Source organism: Mesoplodon bidens (assembly GCF_964165515.1).
Source record: "Mesoplodon bidens genome assembly, chromosome: X".
Lineage (NCBI taxonomy): Eukaryota > Metazoa > Chordata > Mammalia > Artiodactyla > Ziphiidae > Mesoplodon > Mesoplodon bidens.
In genome coordinates, this window is record NC_138163.1 from 103,593,430 (window position 1) to 103,609,110 (window position 15,681).

Genomic DNA, 15,681 nt, shown 5'->3' on the forward strand with positions numbered 1-15,681 from the left:
CCTATAATCACCATGTTATTTTGAGGAGCTAACGAGATACTGGATTTGAGTTCTGTGAGAACTGTACATCACTGCCCATCTCCCTCTACCTAGTATAAACCTGGAAACAATGTAAATATCATCATCTATAAGACCAATTAAATTATATAGTATATTGAACTGAAAGGTAGAAAGGTATATAGCTAATAAATGGATTTAGATAAATATTTACGTGTTGATAGGAAACAATCACAGATGTATTAAGGGGAAAACAAAGTGAAGAACACTGTGCACTCCATACCAATCTGTGGTTAAAAAACTAAACAAATAAACAAAGATTTTATATGTGGATTTTGCATACTCAGAGATTCTGGGAGGATAGACATGAACTGAAGGTAACGGTTACAGCTATCAAAGGGGACCAGGGGAATGGAATGGGCAGGAAAAATGTTTTAGAATACATCCTTCTCTGGTACTTGAAATTTTTACCACACAAATGTACTACTTAAAAACAAGCAGCCTTTCTCTTTCTGCCATCTTGGAGCCTGTGGAGGAGTGCTGGGAACAGGACTTCTAAAACAGCAAATAGGTCTGGAAGGCTGTGGTCCAAGGCTCTATTTTTGCTGGCTATAAGCAGGATCCTGTGAAACCAGAGGGTTCCTCTTCTTAAAACTGAAGGTGTTTATGCCCAAGATGAAATTGAATCCTACTTGGGCAAGAGATGTGCTCATGTGTACAAAGCAAAGAACAACAGTGACTCCTGGTGGCAAACTGAACAAAACCAGAAGAATCTGGGGAAAGGTAACTTGTGCTCATGGAAACAGTGGCTTGGTTCGTGTCAAATACCAAAGCAACCTTCCTGCTAAGGCCATTGGCCACAGAATCTGTGTGCTGCTGTACCCCTTGAGGGCTTAAACTTATTGAAAACTAAATAAATAAACGTGTGGATTTGTTTAAAAGCAAACAAACAAAAACCCTCACCCTACTATATACAAATTTGATAGAATAACTGTCTAACGTTTTAAGAACTTTAATCAGAATCTCCTAAAATGTTATTAAAAAGTCTTTATATTCCAAAATACAACGTATCAAAGAATAATTTGACATGTTCTTAAAAATTTACTATAATCAATTATATTCTTAAGCTTTGCAGATAAATGGTTTTCTCCTAAAACAGAACAGCCTCCAGTGTGGTTTGCTTTCTTATTTCTGCTGTCTCAGTCATTTTATATTGCCCTCATCCCTTCTGAGCTTCAGTTCTATATCAGTAAGATCTACAGTCTACAGTCTATTTCATGGGCTTCATGTGAGCATTAACTGAGGACCAAGGGCACTAAAATGTTATCTTCTCACATTCTTATCTTTAAAACCAGATTCTCTTAGAACTCATATGAAAATAACATTAAAGAGCTTCTAAAGTGAGGGCCTGAAAGGTTTTCCAACGCATGTAATTTGAATTTTTAAGTTTGAACTCTGAAATTTATTTTGACTGCTTATTATTCTGGAGTTTGGATTTTATTCCAGATTTGACTGAAATGAAATTTACTTTGTTGCTCAATACTTGTACCACTTACAGGAAGACATTTAACAAACATCTGAAAACTTTTCTACATTAAGACTCATTGCTTGTAATGGTCTTAAATGTTATACTAGTTGCTGAAAGAAAGGAAAACATGAGTTGAAGATGTTTACTGAAAGGAAAACAGAATTTGAACACATTAGAGAACTGTCATCAGAACTTTGTATTTTAAAATACTTACTAGTTATTGCTGTGCCAATGTAGTACATTTCAGTCAAAGAATCTACTATCTGTTTGAGGTTCCTCACACAGCCAACAGCTAATGCTACAAGTAACTCAAAGCCTGCATTAATGGTAGCTGGTGAACTACAGACTGGAATAGCCTGTTCAGCTGGCAGTTCTCCATTTCTCATATACTGTAGGTAAACATTGGATGCAGGGAAGATGAAATCATCAATTAATTCCTACAAAGTTGAAAAACGGATTATGTATTAGCAATGATACATATTTATATAAAAATACATGTGAGGTTGTATATGCGTATGGGTGTGTATTTTTTTTAAAGAAAGAAATGTCTCTTGGAAGGAAATAATGTTAAATTAATTGTCAGAATTCAAGATTTCATTATATTTCAGAAAACTTACTTGGATTTTCTAATAAAAAGATCCCACTTCAAAACACTAATTACTACAATTAACAAACAAACCCAATTTCTCAGGTTAAAAACTCATCAAGGATGACTTGACTGTAGCACTTAACAAAAATTCACATTAAGTAAATTTACTCTTTTAATCACATGTGTACCAAAGCTCATTTTGAATAAAAATTAAATGTCCTAAAATGATACTATTTGTTTCCTTGAGTTACCACGTATGTGAAAAAACTCATCAAAGAAACATGGTAAACATGCACAGTCTTACATAATAGAGGTCTGTCTCATTCTGAATAGTCTGATAAAAAGTTCAGATTTTCTAAACAGAAAAATTAAATAGTGCTTACTTACTTCACACAGTACTGAAATTTTATTCATGTACAAAATTTAGGAACGATATTTTAAAAGTTACTGTAACCTCTATATTCTTTAAAAGTGGAAAAGAGAAATGATAAAGAAAATACACCAAAGACATGATACCATAAATTAACCAGACAGATTTGCTAATAAACATGTAGAACGTTAACGATACACAGCTTAGGACCAAGCCAACAGAACTTACCTTAATGAGATTAGCACCTCCTTTTTCACAACCAATATGATATTTTTTCTCAGGGGTTTGAAAGGCCAGTAATTCTTTTGTTACCCCAAGGTGGCCTTCCAAGATTGTCTCTTCAACACCTGTTTCACCTGTTCTTTTAACATCATCCTGCCAAAGAAAAATATCAAATGCCTAACTTACGAAAGGGCGGTGAGATGTCAGAACAAGAGTGAGCTAGACAGAGGCAATTCCTTCAAATCTTTCCATTCTAAGCGACTTTTTCTCTTCAGAACTTTCTAGAAGTAGGCTTTACAAACTAGTAGAAGAAATGCTCATCTGAAGGCTAAAAGATACCAATCTCTTCGGAAATAAATTCTCATACAACTCTAAGTAAAAAGTATCAGGTGTTAAGATCAAAAGTTAAATTAAGTGCTAGTCTATCAGACTCATTTTTTGATGAAAACAATTCAAGAATACTTTTTAAAAGATGAAAATTTGCAAAATAGGCCCATTTTAAAATGGAAGAAGCTGAATATCAGTGTTTCAAGTCTTAAAGCAAGGCATTTGACAAAACTACTTACGCATTCATTCTGTGAATCATGAGTTAGTAATATCCACCAACACAGAGTATATTCTTTGGTCCTTTTTATTACTCTTTGTTTTTCATTTAACCAAAATGCTCAAAACTATAAACTATTAATAAAATATCGTATTTATTGATGATAAACACAGTATTAAATGCAACTTACCCTAATTCTTTTAAGCCAATCAATTTCATTATTGAGAAGAACTTCAGCATTGGGTATATTAATATTACTATTGTAAGCATAATTAAGAAGGTGCCTTAAAAGAGTAAAGTAGTCGCCTGAATGTTTAGCTCTCTCTCTGGCTGTGCTCTGAAACAATAAAGTAGAATAATATGAATTTACATATCCATGCTCAGAATCCACTTTTTAAAATCCAGAATTAACTAGAGTAAATGACTAACATAGGATGGGAAATTACTAATATTTAAAAAATAAATATAGACTGCTCTAACTTTAATACAAGCTAAAACCATAAATTCTTGACTGTTCCATGTACAAGAATGAATCACAATGATAAGTATATTAAAAAATGTCTCACCCCCAAAACGGTGAAGAGCAGAGTAATGAAGAAAAGTAAAGGCCTGTGTCCCATGCAACATCTGGTGCACATTAAAAAGAACTGCTCCTGTGCCACCTGGCGAACAGTTCTGAAAAAAAAAAAAAAGTTTCACATTTAATATATTATCTTCATGAAGAAAAAGAAAAAAAAAGATTCCAACACTGTCTCTGGGGGTGGGGGTGGGGTGTTAAGGGGTAGGTAAATTGAAAGTAAAAATACAAGAATACATAACACCCCTTTAAGCAGCAACGTTTAACAGATGAACTTAGGCTGTGTGTCAAGAACTAAAACCTCAAATTGTCACTGAAGAGTTCAAGGGATACCTTCTAACACCCCTTTCTTGGAACAGGCTGGAAATGTTCCTCTAGGTATAAGAGTTATACAGTAAGCCTTAAGCATCTTTTGGGCATTCCATAGAATTATTCCATTGTGCTCTGGAGCGAACAACTCTGTACAAATTCTGTTGCAACTACACAATAAGGATGCTGCTGCAGATGTCCCTGATATTATACTAGTGATTCCCAAAGCATGTTACCCAGATCAGCAGCATCAGCAGCATCTGAGAACTTGTTAAAAATGCAATTTCTCAGGCCCCAGCAACCTGTGTTTTAATAAAACCTTCAGGTGATTCTAACGTGTGCTAAAGATTGAGAACAACCGTATTATACAACATTCTATGATTACCCATGCGAAAAACTTGTCTCTGGTCACAGTACTGGGAATTTTACCTGAGCATCATGGGTCTCTTAAAAAATATGTATACTATACAGATCTCACTAGAATAAAGGCTCCAAGAGGGCAAAGACATCATCTATTTAGTTTACTACTGTGCCTCCAGAATGAAAAATGATGTCTGGCATATAACAGGTGCTAAGAACCAGTTACCAGATGTATAAATACTGTTTGTTTACAAGATGGAGGTCTGTCTCCATTAGAAAGTAAGCTCTTTCAGGGCAGGGCTTTGCTTTGTTGAAGCATGAGTTCCTGGCACCTAGAACAACATCTGACATACGGAAGATGCTCAAAAAGTATCTGCTAACGAAGCATTTGTCTATCGTACAGACATTACAAACTACATTTGGTGAATAACTATGTTTCTGCCAATGTGCTAGCTGATAGACAGCTTAGAAATTTTTAGTTCAATGTAAGAACTTGACAGTATACATTCTGTGTACTAACCTCCCTCCTGGATATTTTTTTAGGTTTCTGAAACCTGTACATGGTCCTATAAACCATAGGGACCTTTAGAAGCTTTGTGGGTTAGGTTTGGTGGAATTCAAATAAACTGACATCAGGAGTACTTGGTTTTGTTGGGGAGAAGGTCCATAACTTTTACCAGATTTTCAGAGGTATACGTCATTCATACTGCCCTAGTTTATTTTTAAAAAGTTAGGTATGCGGCCCAAATAGAGTGAGGGTCTATAAAGAGTTGATGCTTGTCAGTTCCTGATGAACCCTCCCCTCACACATGCAGACTTCGGTAATGCTTCAAAAGAAACACATCTACTAAAAAATCCTGTTGCCTGTATCTTCACAACATACTAAAAATTTGATCATTTCTCACCACTTCTACTATTGCCATACTTCCAGACTCTCTCATCTTTTATTTGGATTAATGAAATAGTCTAAGTGCCTTTCCTGCAAAGCAACCAGAATAAACTTAAAATGTTAACTCAGAGCATATCATTCTTCTGCTCAAAACCCTCCAATGGGGGACTTCCCTGGTGGTCCAGTAGTTAAGACTCCATGCTCCCAATGCAGGGGACACAGGTTTGATCCCTGGTCAAGGAACTAAGATCCTGCATGCTGCGGCAAAAAAACCAAAAAAAAACCAAAAAAAAAAAAAACAAAACCCAATGGATTCCCATCTCACTTAGGGTAAAAGTTAATGTCTTTACAATGATCTATAAAATCCTTACAGGCTGCTTATTGCCTCTCTGGCTTCACCTCCTACAACTCCCCCACCTCTGCTGTTCCAGCCACACTCGGCTCCATGTTGTTCTTTACATGTCAGGCATGTTCCTGCCTTGGAACATTTGCATCTGTTGTTTCTTCTGCTCACACTTCCCCTGGGGCGGTGTGTGTGTGTGTATGTGTGTGTTTGTAAGTAAAGCTGGAATTTGAGATTAACAGACTACTACATATAAAATAGATGAACAACTAGGACCTACTATATAATACAGGAAATACAGTATTTTGTAATAATCTATGATTGAAAAGAATCTGAAAAAAATATATATATATGTATAACTGAATCACTGTGCTGTACACCTGAAACACTGTAAAGCAGCTATATATACTTCAATTAAAAAATAAAAATTAAAAAATATATATATTTGGTCATTCAGATGACCAAAATGTATATTTCTCATATAAAAATAAAATAAAATTTAAAATGAAATATGATGGAGGTGTTAGCTAACCTTAGGCTATGGTGGTAATCATATTGCAAGATATGACTGTCAAATCAACACTTTGTACACCTTAAAGTTACCGTTATATGCTGATTATATCTCAATAAAGCTGAACAAAATAAAAAAATACAATTTAAAATGAAAAACAAAACACAAAATGATCCCACCCAAAAACCCAACACACTTCCCCCATTAACTGCATGGATCACTACCTCACTCTTTCAGAGCTCTGTTTAAAAGGTCACCCTTCTCTGGGAAGTCTTCTCTGACTATCCTACATGAAACTGAACTCCAATGACCCTGCCTCCCCACTCATCCCCATTCCTGATTTATTTCTCTCGATAGCATTTATTAATATAACATACTATATATTTTCCCATATGTCTTCCCTTCCCATTCCCTATCCCCCTTAGTACAGACTCCAAGAAGGCTGACATTTTGTCTGTTTTGTTTACTGCTATATATTCCCAGTAGCTAGAACACTGCCTGGTGCATAATGGGTACTTGATAAATTATTCATTAGTGAGACTGCCTACAATATTAAAATCTAACACTATTTGGATCTCAGCATCAAAGGCCTTCTGTAAACTGACGCCTACTAATCTCCTTTTCTGCATTATCCCTTTCTCTTCTACCAGAATACTCAGCTGTGCCTTGAAAGCACTATGCCAGGAGTGGCAAACTCAAATGCCTCCATGGATCATCAAGGTAACATAAAGGAGTTAAACAGGCAGAGTATAAAGCAACAGGTGCTGGAGGAGGCTTAAAAAAAATAACACAAATCCACTTAAAGGAATTCAAATCCAATTACAAGCAATTACAACAAAATATCAATGTTGTTATGTGGAAGCAGACCTCTCCTAATAGGAACAGAGGTCTGGGAGACCTCTAGGGATAAGGAAAACTTACTGGAAAATGTGGCCCTGAAGTTGAAATTTTCGACTGCGTAGAAGCAAGAGCCAAACTGTGGAGTGCTTATAAACCAACTTTAAATGTTTACACTTAATTCAAAGACAATGGGAAGACATGGAAAGATTTTAAGCAGGAAAACAACACGATCATATTTTGCAAGATATACTCTGCAAGTATTGAAGCCCGGTACTCTGATATTTGTAGGATGATTTAAAACTGCAGGGCAGGGCTTCCCTGGTGGTGCAGTGGTTAAGACTCCGCCTACCAATGCAGGGGACATGGGTTCGAGCTCTGGTCTGGGAAGACCCCGGGTTCGAGCCCTGGTCCGGGAAGACCCCACAGGCCGTGGAGCAACTAAGCCCATGCGCCCCAACTACTGAGCCTGCGCTCTAGAGCCCACAAGCCAGGACTACTGAAGCCCGCGTGTCTAGAGCCCGTGCTCCACAACAAGAGAAGCCACCGCAATGAGAAGCCTGCTCACACAATGAACGAAAGCAGCCAAAAATAAATAAAAATAAATAAATACATACATACATAACTAAAACTGCAGGGCAGGGTGAGAGTCAGTACTAGGGAAGAAAGTCAGATACCTAAAGTTCAAAAAAGATCTTAACCTTAGAAGACCCTCCTTGTTGTCAAAGACAAGACAACAGAGGCATGAGAAGAAGTGCTGTGTACGGTACTTTTGACTTCACTGTGCACAAGTTTCAGGGAGAAGAGGAGTCAAATGGTTCTAATTTCCTATAATGGGGATTTTCGTAAAAGTAGAGAGCAGAAAACTTATTAAACGGAGTTCCTTGATACTTAGTAGCAAAGAAAGTGACATAAGTAACTAATTTAGTTTAAAATTTAAAAAAATCAGCATAGATTAAGAAATTTGTACCTCCAGGTCTGACTTCATCAAAACTCATGGCTAATCATCTTTCCTCTCCTCCAGACTTATTCAACCTATTTATCTTTCTTAACATACAGAGCTGTCTAACGATGATAAAGTTTTCTCAAAGAGATAGCAAGCTCAAGCTTATTTGGCGGGGGGATCTCATCAAAGAACTTTCTGAATAGGTTGAACTAGATGTCTTCAAGGAAATTACCAAGGAACTTCTAAAATAATAGAGATTCCCACTTGAGACCACTAAATTACTTTACAGCATCCCCTGGAGTGAGTTGAACCTACTACTCCATCACACCACGTACACTTAAACAAACAAACAAAAAAACTTTACCACTAGGCTTCATGTCAGCAAAGTGCTTATTTTGACTTTATACTAACTTTTCATCAGTGATTTCTGTCATTGTTGAATGGAACGTGAAAGAATAAACAAAGTGAACATTTCCTGTGTCTTTTTACAAAATGTATACGAGATAGATTAATTACATATAACAGTGATACTGATTAGAGCTCAAGTTTAAAAAGTTACCTTATGAAGGTCAAAATTAGATTGACATAAGAGGATGGAAAACCTAAATTTTGTACAAATTTGATTGACTTGCACAAAAAGAAGCCCAAAACAAAATTAATGTCACTGAATAAATGCTCTTAAAATGAAAACCGAGAATTTCACAATTTGTATGGAAACACCAAAGACCCCGAATAGCCAAAGCAATCTTGAGAACGAAAAATGGAGCTGGAGGAATCAGGCTCCCTGACTTCAGACTATACTACAAAGCTACAGTAATCAAGACAGTATGGTACTGGCACAAAAACAGAAATATGGATCAATGGAACAGGATAGAAAGCCCAGAGATAAACCCACCAACATATGGCCACCTTATCTTTGATAAAGGAGGCAGGAATGTACAGTGGAGAAAGGACAGCCTCTTCAATAAGTGGTGCTGGGAAAACTGGACCACTACATGTAAAAGAATGAAATTAGAACACTCCCTAACACCATACACAAAATAAACTCAAAATGGATTAAAGACCTAAATGTAAGGCCAGACACTATCAAACTCTTAGAGGAAAACATAGGCAGAACACTCTATGACATAAATCACAGCAAGATCCTTTTTGACCCACCTCTTAGAGAAATGGAAATAAAAACAAAAATAAACAAATGGGACCTAATGAAACTTAAAAGCTTTTGCACAGCAAAGGAAACCACTTTAAAAGTGGCAATAAAAAATCCCACTACTGGGCATATACCCTGAGAAAACCATAATTCTAAGAGTCATGGACCAAAATGTTCATTGCAGCTCTATTTACAATAGCCCGGAGATGGTAACAACCTAAGTGTCCATCATCCGATGAATAGATAAAGAAGATGTGGTACATATATACAATGGAATATTAGTCAGCCATAAAAAGAAATGAAATTGAGTTATTTGTAGTGAGGTGGATGGACCTAGAGTCTGTCATACAGAGTGAAGTAAGTCAGAAAGAGAAAGACAAATACCGTATGCTAACAAATATATATGGAATTTAAGAAAAAAAAATGTCATGAAGAACCTAGGCGCAAGACAAGAATAAAGACACAGACCTAGAGAATGGACTTGAGGATATGGGGAGGGGGAAGGGTAAGCTGTGACAAAGTGAGAGAGTGGCATGGACATATATACACTAGCAAATGTAAAATAGATAGCTAATGGGAAGCAGCCGCATAGCACAGGGTGATCAGCTTGGTGCTTTGTGACCACATAGAGGGGTGGGATAGGGAGAGTGGGAGGGAGGGAGACGCAAGAGGGAAGAGATATGGGAACATATGTATATGTATAACTGATTCAATTTGTTATAAAGCAGGAACTGACACACCATTGTAAAGCAATTATACTCCAATAAATGTTTAAAAAAAATAAAAAAAGAAAAACTAGGACTTTATAATTGGTCTTAATTCTCAGGGTAAAATGCAAAAGCTCTTACCATAACCATGCCTTGTGTGAATTCCACATTGACTTAACAACTTCACTAAAAAAAAACACTTGGCTCTAGGTATCTAAGAAAGGAAGCTAAATGTCCTTTTTAATTTAAATCTTGTAAACCAGATTTTTTTAATGGGCTAAAATACATACCTCTTAGGTGAAACTAAATTCTGGAACTACAGAAAGATTAATTTTACTTTGAGAATTAATGTTCACATTTTGTAGACAGTAAAACCAAACAAATTCAGGTCCAGGCAAAACACAGTTAAATAAAAATTTCCTAAACATTAGTGTGCTATAGAGACAATAAATATTTGATTCCTGGGATAAATTCTGCCAACATAAATTCATTCATTTCTGCTTAAAAAAATAAGATCAAATTTCTTACAATTGAAAAAGACACTTACTTGCTGTGACAGTGCAACAGTAAATCAATAATGAATGTCTGCCAAGCCTTTTCTTTACTAAGAGCATCTAAGGCTGTCGGAATCAAGGCAAAACATAACGTCATCACCTCCAATGCTTCACAGCAAACCTGTTCATCTTCCAAATCTGGCTCACTGCCTGCATTGGTCTGTAAAATTATAGTCAAGGACAAATTACCTAGAGATGTATTTAAGAAAAATCTCATACAAACTTCAAGTTAGTGCTTAAAACTTACCTAGTCACTTAAACCACTTGGCCTCAGCTTCTTTACCTACAACTCTTGAGGCCCCTTTGAAATAGCACGGAAATGAGTATAAACAGATGATAAAAGTCTAATTCTATTCTTTTGCTACGTCCCAAGGATAGCTGAAGGAGCACACTGAGCATATTACCTGCTTCTTTGTCCCCCAAGCTCCTAGAGACCTTCTGAGTTGTGTACTTCTGCACCAACAATCATTCCTTCCTCAAGAACCACTCTGGCACTGCAGTCAGAGTACCCAACTTCTGACTAGTCCCATTATGTAGCTTACCTATAGTGCCATTTTATTCAAAAGCAATTGTCTCAACCCGTTCAGGAAAGGTCTGAAGGTTTTACGACCTAAAATATGCTTGGGTAGGTAGCTAATAAACTCTAACCTGAAGTTATCAATAAGGAATACTTATAGTACATGCCTGAAAAAGAACAGGCATTCAAATATTAGCTGAGTGAATAACCAACAGTATAGGACATCAACATACATCCCAGGCAAATCACGGTTATGTTGGCCATAAAAGGGAAGCTCCTATAACTTAATTTCCCCTTCTAAATGTGCAGCAGTGGCTATCAGGGGCAGGTATATATAACAGAAAATCAAAGAGTCAAACACAGTCACTCTTCTGTAAATAACTTGATTAATCTAATGGAAGATCAAGGATGATACCTAATTGGCTGACACTCTTGAATGCTTTAAGAGAGCCAAAAATACTTAAATGCCATGATATCACAACTGAGTTACCTAAACCAAAATACACAGGACAGAAAGATGATGAAAGAAGAATAAAGAGAATAGGAGAAAAGAAATTCAGTATGAAATAATTATACCTGACTTTAGTGAGAAGTAGAAAAAGACAGTTTTATATTAAGATGGCAGACATAATAATTCAGCCTCCTGCACAATTAAACATTTTCTTAAAGGTAATATATTTCTGCGATAATTCTTACCTTCTCATAAACTTTAGTGATTTCTTCATTTGGGCTAAATACTAGCTGTAATGCCCCACATCCTGATGCCCAGATAATTTTTTGTATAGCTCTAATTACACAAATATCAGGCATATATCTTGAAGCCTGCAAGATAATGAGTAATCAAAACAGTTGACACAGTATTAGAGTGGAATAATCACTAGAAAAGCAAAAATGTTTCTCCCTGTAAAGGAAACAGGAATGGCTGTGAAGTAGTACCACTGTCTTTAGGTTCCCAAGTTGCCTTTGTCCCATTATTTCGTTTAACAGCAATACCACAAAGTATGTTCTCCAAGTTATTATCTGGCTCTACACAACTTTCAGAAGAACCTTAAAAAGACTACAGAGGTGATCAAACCATTCCACTCCTAGTTTTTTACCCAAGAGAAATAAAAACTTAGGTTCACACAAACACTTGTACAGAATGTTCACAGCAGCTTTATTCACAGCTAAGAAAGAGAATGTCCTTTACCAAGTATATGGATAAACACAACGTGGAATATTCATAATGGGATATTACTCAGCAATAAAAAGGAATGGACTAATGGTCCACACCACACAGATAATTCTGAAAGTCATTATTCTGAGTGAAAGAAGCCAGACATAAAAGAACACACTGTATGATTCCACTTGTGTAAAATTCTAGAAAATGAAAACTACTATATAGGAACAAAAGATCAGTGGTTATCTGAGGCCAGGGGTACACAGGGAAGAAGAAGAGACTTCAAAGGGGCATATGGAAAGAGTGATGGAGACATTCTGTGTCTCGACTATGGTGGACGTGTGACACAAATATGTATTTGTCAAATTTCACTTAATTATATGCTTTAAAAGGACGCTGGGGCTTCCCTGGTGGCGCAGTGGTTGAGAGTCCGCCTGCCGATGCAGGGGACACGGGTTCGTGCCCCGGTCTGGGAAGATCCCACATGCCGCAGAGCGGCTAGGCCCGTGAGCCATGGCTGCTGAGCCTGCGCATCCGGAGCCTGTGCTCTGCAAGGGGAGAGGCCACAACAGTGAGAGGCCCGCCTACCGCAAAAAAAAAAAAAAAAAAAAAAAAAAAAAAAAAAAAAAAAAAAAAAAAAAGGACGCTGTTCATTGTACATAAAGGTGATTAAAACCAGAAAGTACTAATATTATCATTAGGTAAAATTCATGTTAAGGGAACTTTATCTAGACTGAGCCAGTGATTAAAGTGAGTGGGCCTAGGAAAATTAAGCCCCAAAATGTGATAAGGGTTATTTCTACATAAAGAGAGAGTCAAAAGTGAAAGAAACGAACCTTCCAGAATTTCAGAGCCTTACAAATTTATACTAACCTCATCAGATATTTGCTGAGCAAGACGAATTGACACATTTCTAAGCATGCATTCAGATGACGGATTAGGAATGCTCTGAAGCGCACTTTGTAGCACCACTGCTTGATCATGAGTAACTTGGTTGATCTGAAAAAAGATAAATATTTTACTTTAATACTGCGTACATAACCAAATCCAATCATTTGCTCCTCACTCATCATCACTCCCTCAGGATGACCTCCCTTCTGTATATATTCAATACACTGTAGAACCCGCGTGACTTACACAAAAAGTTCTTTGCATTGCCAACAATGTCTGGGCTTCCTCTTTTTCTTGTGTAGTGGAATGCCACATATCCCTCTGCAAACCCCCATTCTAGATCAATCCAACTTGTGTCTCTACATCTGCATTCAGCATAACTTGTAGAGGTGAGTGATAAACTTGAACTGACTGGTTGCAGTCCTGTCTAGAAACTCAGTTAAGTACTTCACATGCACGCTCCTGGGCAGACCCTGCTCCCCATTCACCCTGGTCATCAAACTCTTTTTAGAAAAGAAAAATTAAGTAATATCAATAACAGAATAAAAATACTAATGTATAAAAGGTACCAGACCAAATTTTTAAGCCCATAAAGAAAAAAGATTACTTTTAAGTCATTATTAGCCAGGCAATTCTGACTGCCTTTCAAGTTCTAACTCTTCTCCATATTGTAAGTATTTCTACAACAGTATTTAAGACAAGTCTGTTTTTACTAATTTTGCCTCTAGCGCCCTATTGACTGTGAGCTCCTTGAGATTAGAGGCTATTATGTACCTCTGTATACACAGTGGCACATTTTCTGAATAAAAGAGAAAAGTGAAAGAGGGGAGCATTTATATTTTCTGTGTTCTTCATTAAGCTCCTGTGTCAGGGATTACGATAAGAATCTGTTTTTATCTTAAGAAGAACACCACTTTTAAAAAATCCTAGTAAGCGTGGTACCTTTAATGCAAAACAATTTAAGACTTGGGCCACTTTTTTTCATTACCCTTTTTAATGAAAATGGAGAGAAAAGGATTATGAACTCACATGTACCCACCGCCCAGCTTCAACAATTATGAACAAAGGACCAAAATTACTTTGTCTAACCACTCCCCTCACTTTCCATCCCTGCCCCACCCCAGGATTATTCTGAAGCAAATCCTAAATATAATTTCATCTGTAATACTTCAACAATTTTTTTAAAAGAGGGGGCTCTTCCTTTTAAACATAACCACAGTATCATCATCACACCTAAAACAATTATAAATGCTATTACCTCAATTATATGTGATTATTATAGTATCACATATCTAATCAATATTCTAATCTCAAGGCCTAAGCCATTCATTCTTAAAATAGAAAATCTATATTCCTGAAGCTTTTATCTTCTATTGGTAACTTAGTAAACCATCACTTATGATGCATATAAAACAAGTCAAATGCGTAGTTTGACTTCTCATAAATAGGCATTGAATTGTGGCATGTCTTGAGAACCTTTGGTAAAATGGATCAAGGTAAAAACAGAGTCAAAATAAGTTCAGAATTGGAGGTTAAGACTGTCAAGGTGGGAAGAGAGGCTGGCAACAGGCTAAATCAACTACAGTTGATCCTTGAACAGCATGGGGGTTAGGAGGACAGACATTCTAGGAGTCGAAAATCTGCATGTAACTTTACAGTCGGCCCTGGGTATATGTGGTTCCAATAAATTTAGGATCGTGTAGTACTGTAGTACTTATTGAAAAATCCATGTATAAGCAGACTCGAGCAGTTCAAACCTGTGTTGTACAAGAGTCAACTGTACATCTTTTTTATTACCATCTGTGTGTGTGTATATATATATATATATATATATATATATATGCTAGATACAAGCTAGGAAGAGATTCACGTGGAGTTTTTAGTAGGTTTAAAATAATTGAAAGAAGGAATTCCCTGGCGGTCCAGTGGTTAGGGCTCTGCGCTTTCACTGCCGAGGGCCTGGGTTCAATCCCTGGTCGGGGAACTAGGATCCCTCAAGTGGTGCAGTGAGGCCGAAAAATAAAATAGAATAATTGAAAGACTATTTGGGGTTTTCAGCGGTTCCATACAAATTTTGGGATTATCTGTTCTAGTTCTGTGAAAAATGTCACAAGTTTTGATAGCAATTGAATTAAATCTATACATTGCATTGGGTATGAACATTTTAACATTAATTCTATCCATGAACACAGGATAACTTTCCATTTCTTTGTATCATATTACAATTTCCTTTTATCAATGTTTATAGTTTTCAGAGTATAGGTCTTTCACGTCCTAGGTTAAATTTATTGCTAGGTATTTTTTTTTTGACATGATTGCTTCCTTCATTTCTCTGATAGTTCATTATTAGTGTATAGAAATGCAACAGAGTTCTGTATATCAATCTTGTGTCCTGCAGCTTTACTGAATTCACTTATTAGTTCTAATGGTTTTTTGGTGGAGTCTTTAGGGTTCTATACATATAGAATAGTACCATGATCATCTGCAAACAGTGATCCAGCAATTCCAGTCCTGGGTATATATCTGAAGAACATGAAAAAACTAATTTGAAAAGATATATGCACCTCAGTGCTCACAGCAGCATTATTCACAATAGCCAAGATATGGAAGCAATGTAAGTGTTCATCAACAGATGAATGGATAAAAAAGATGTGGTGTGTGTATACAATGGAATATTATAT

At 36.5% G+C, this 15,681-nt stretch overlaps 1 protein-coding gene and 1 pseudogene across 4 annotated transcripts in view; one reads left to right on the plus strand and one right to left on the minus strand.

Annotated features, from left to right (window-relative positions):
- The window catches only part of USP9X (ubiquitin specific peptidase 9 X-linked), a 133,889-nt gene that overhangs the window by 29,397 nt on the left and 88,811 nt on the right, over positions 1-15,681 (minus strand). For all 3 annotated transcript variants that reach the window (XM_081222648.1, XM_081222646.1, XM_081222647.1), the window contains 7 exons: positions 12,983-13,108; positions 11,647-11,772; positions 10,427-10,593; positions 3,817-3,925; positions 3,441-3,587; positions 2,713-2,859; positions 1,740-1,962 (listed from right to left, as the gene is read on the minus strand). In XM_081222648.1, the coding sequence (XP_081078774.1) occupies positions 1,740-1,962; positions 2,713-2,859; positions 3,441-3,587; positions 3,817-3,925; positions 10,427-10,593; positions 11,647-11,772; positions 12,983-13,108 (1,045 nt within the window). The remainder of the gene's footprint in view (positions 1-1,739; positions 1,963-2,712; positions 2,860-3,440; positions 3,588-3,816; positions 3,926-10,426; positions 10,594-11,646; positions 11,773-12,982; positions 13,109-15,681) is intronic.
- Positions 476-894, plus strand: LOC308608836 (large ribosomal subunit protein eL33-like; annotated as a pseudogene). Its single transcript has one exon. The product of its transcript is annotated as a large ribosomal subunit protein eL33-like (transcript).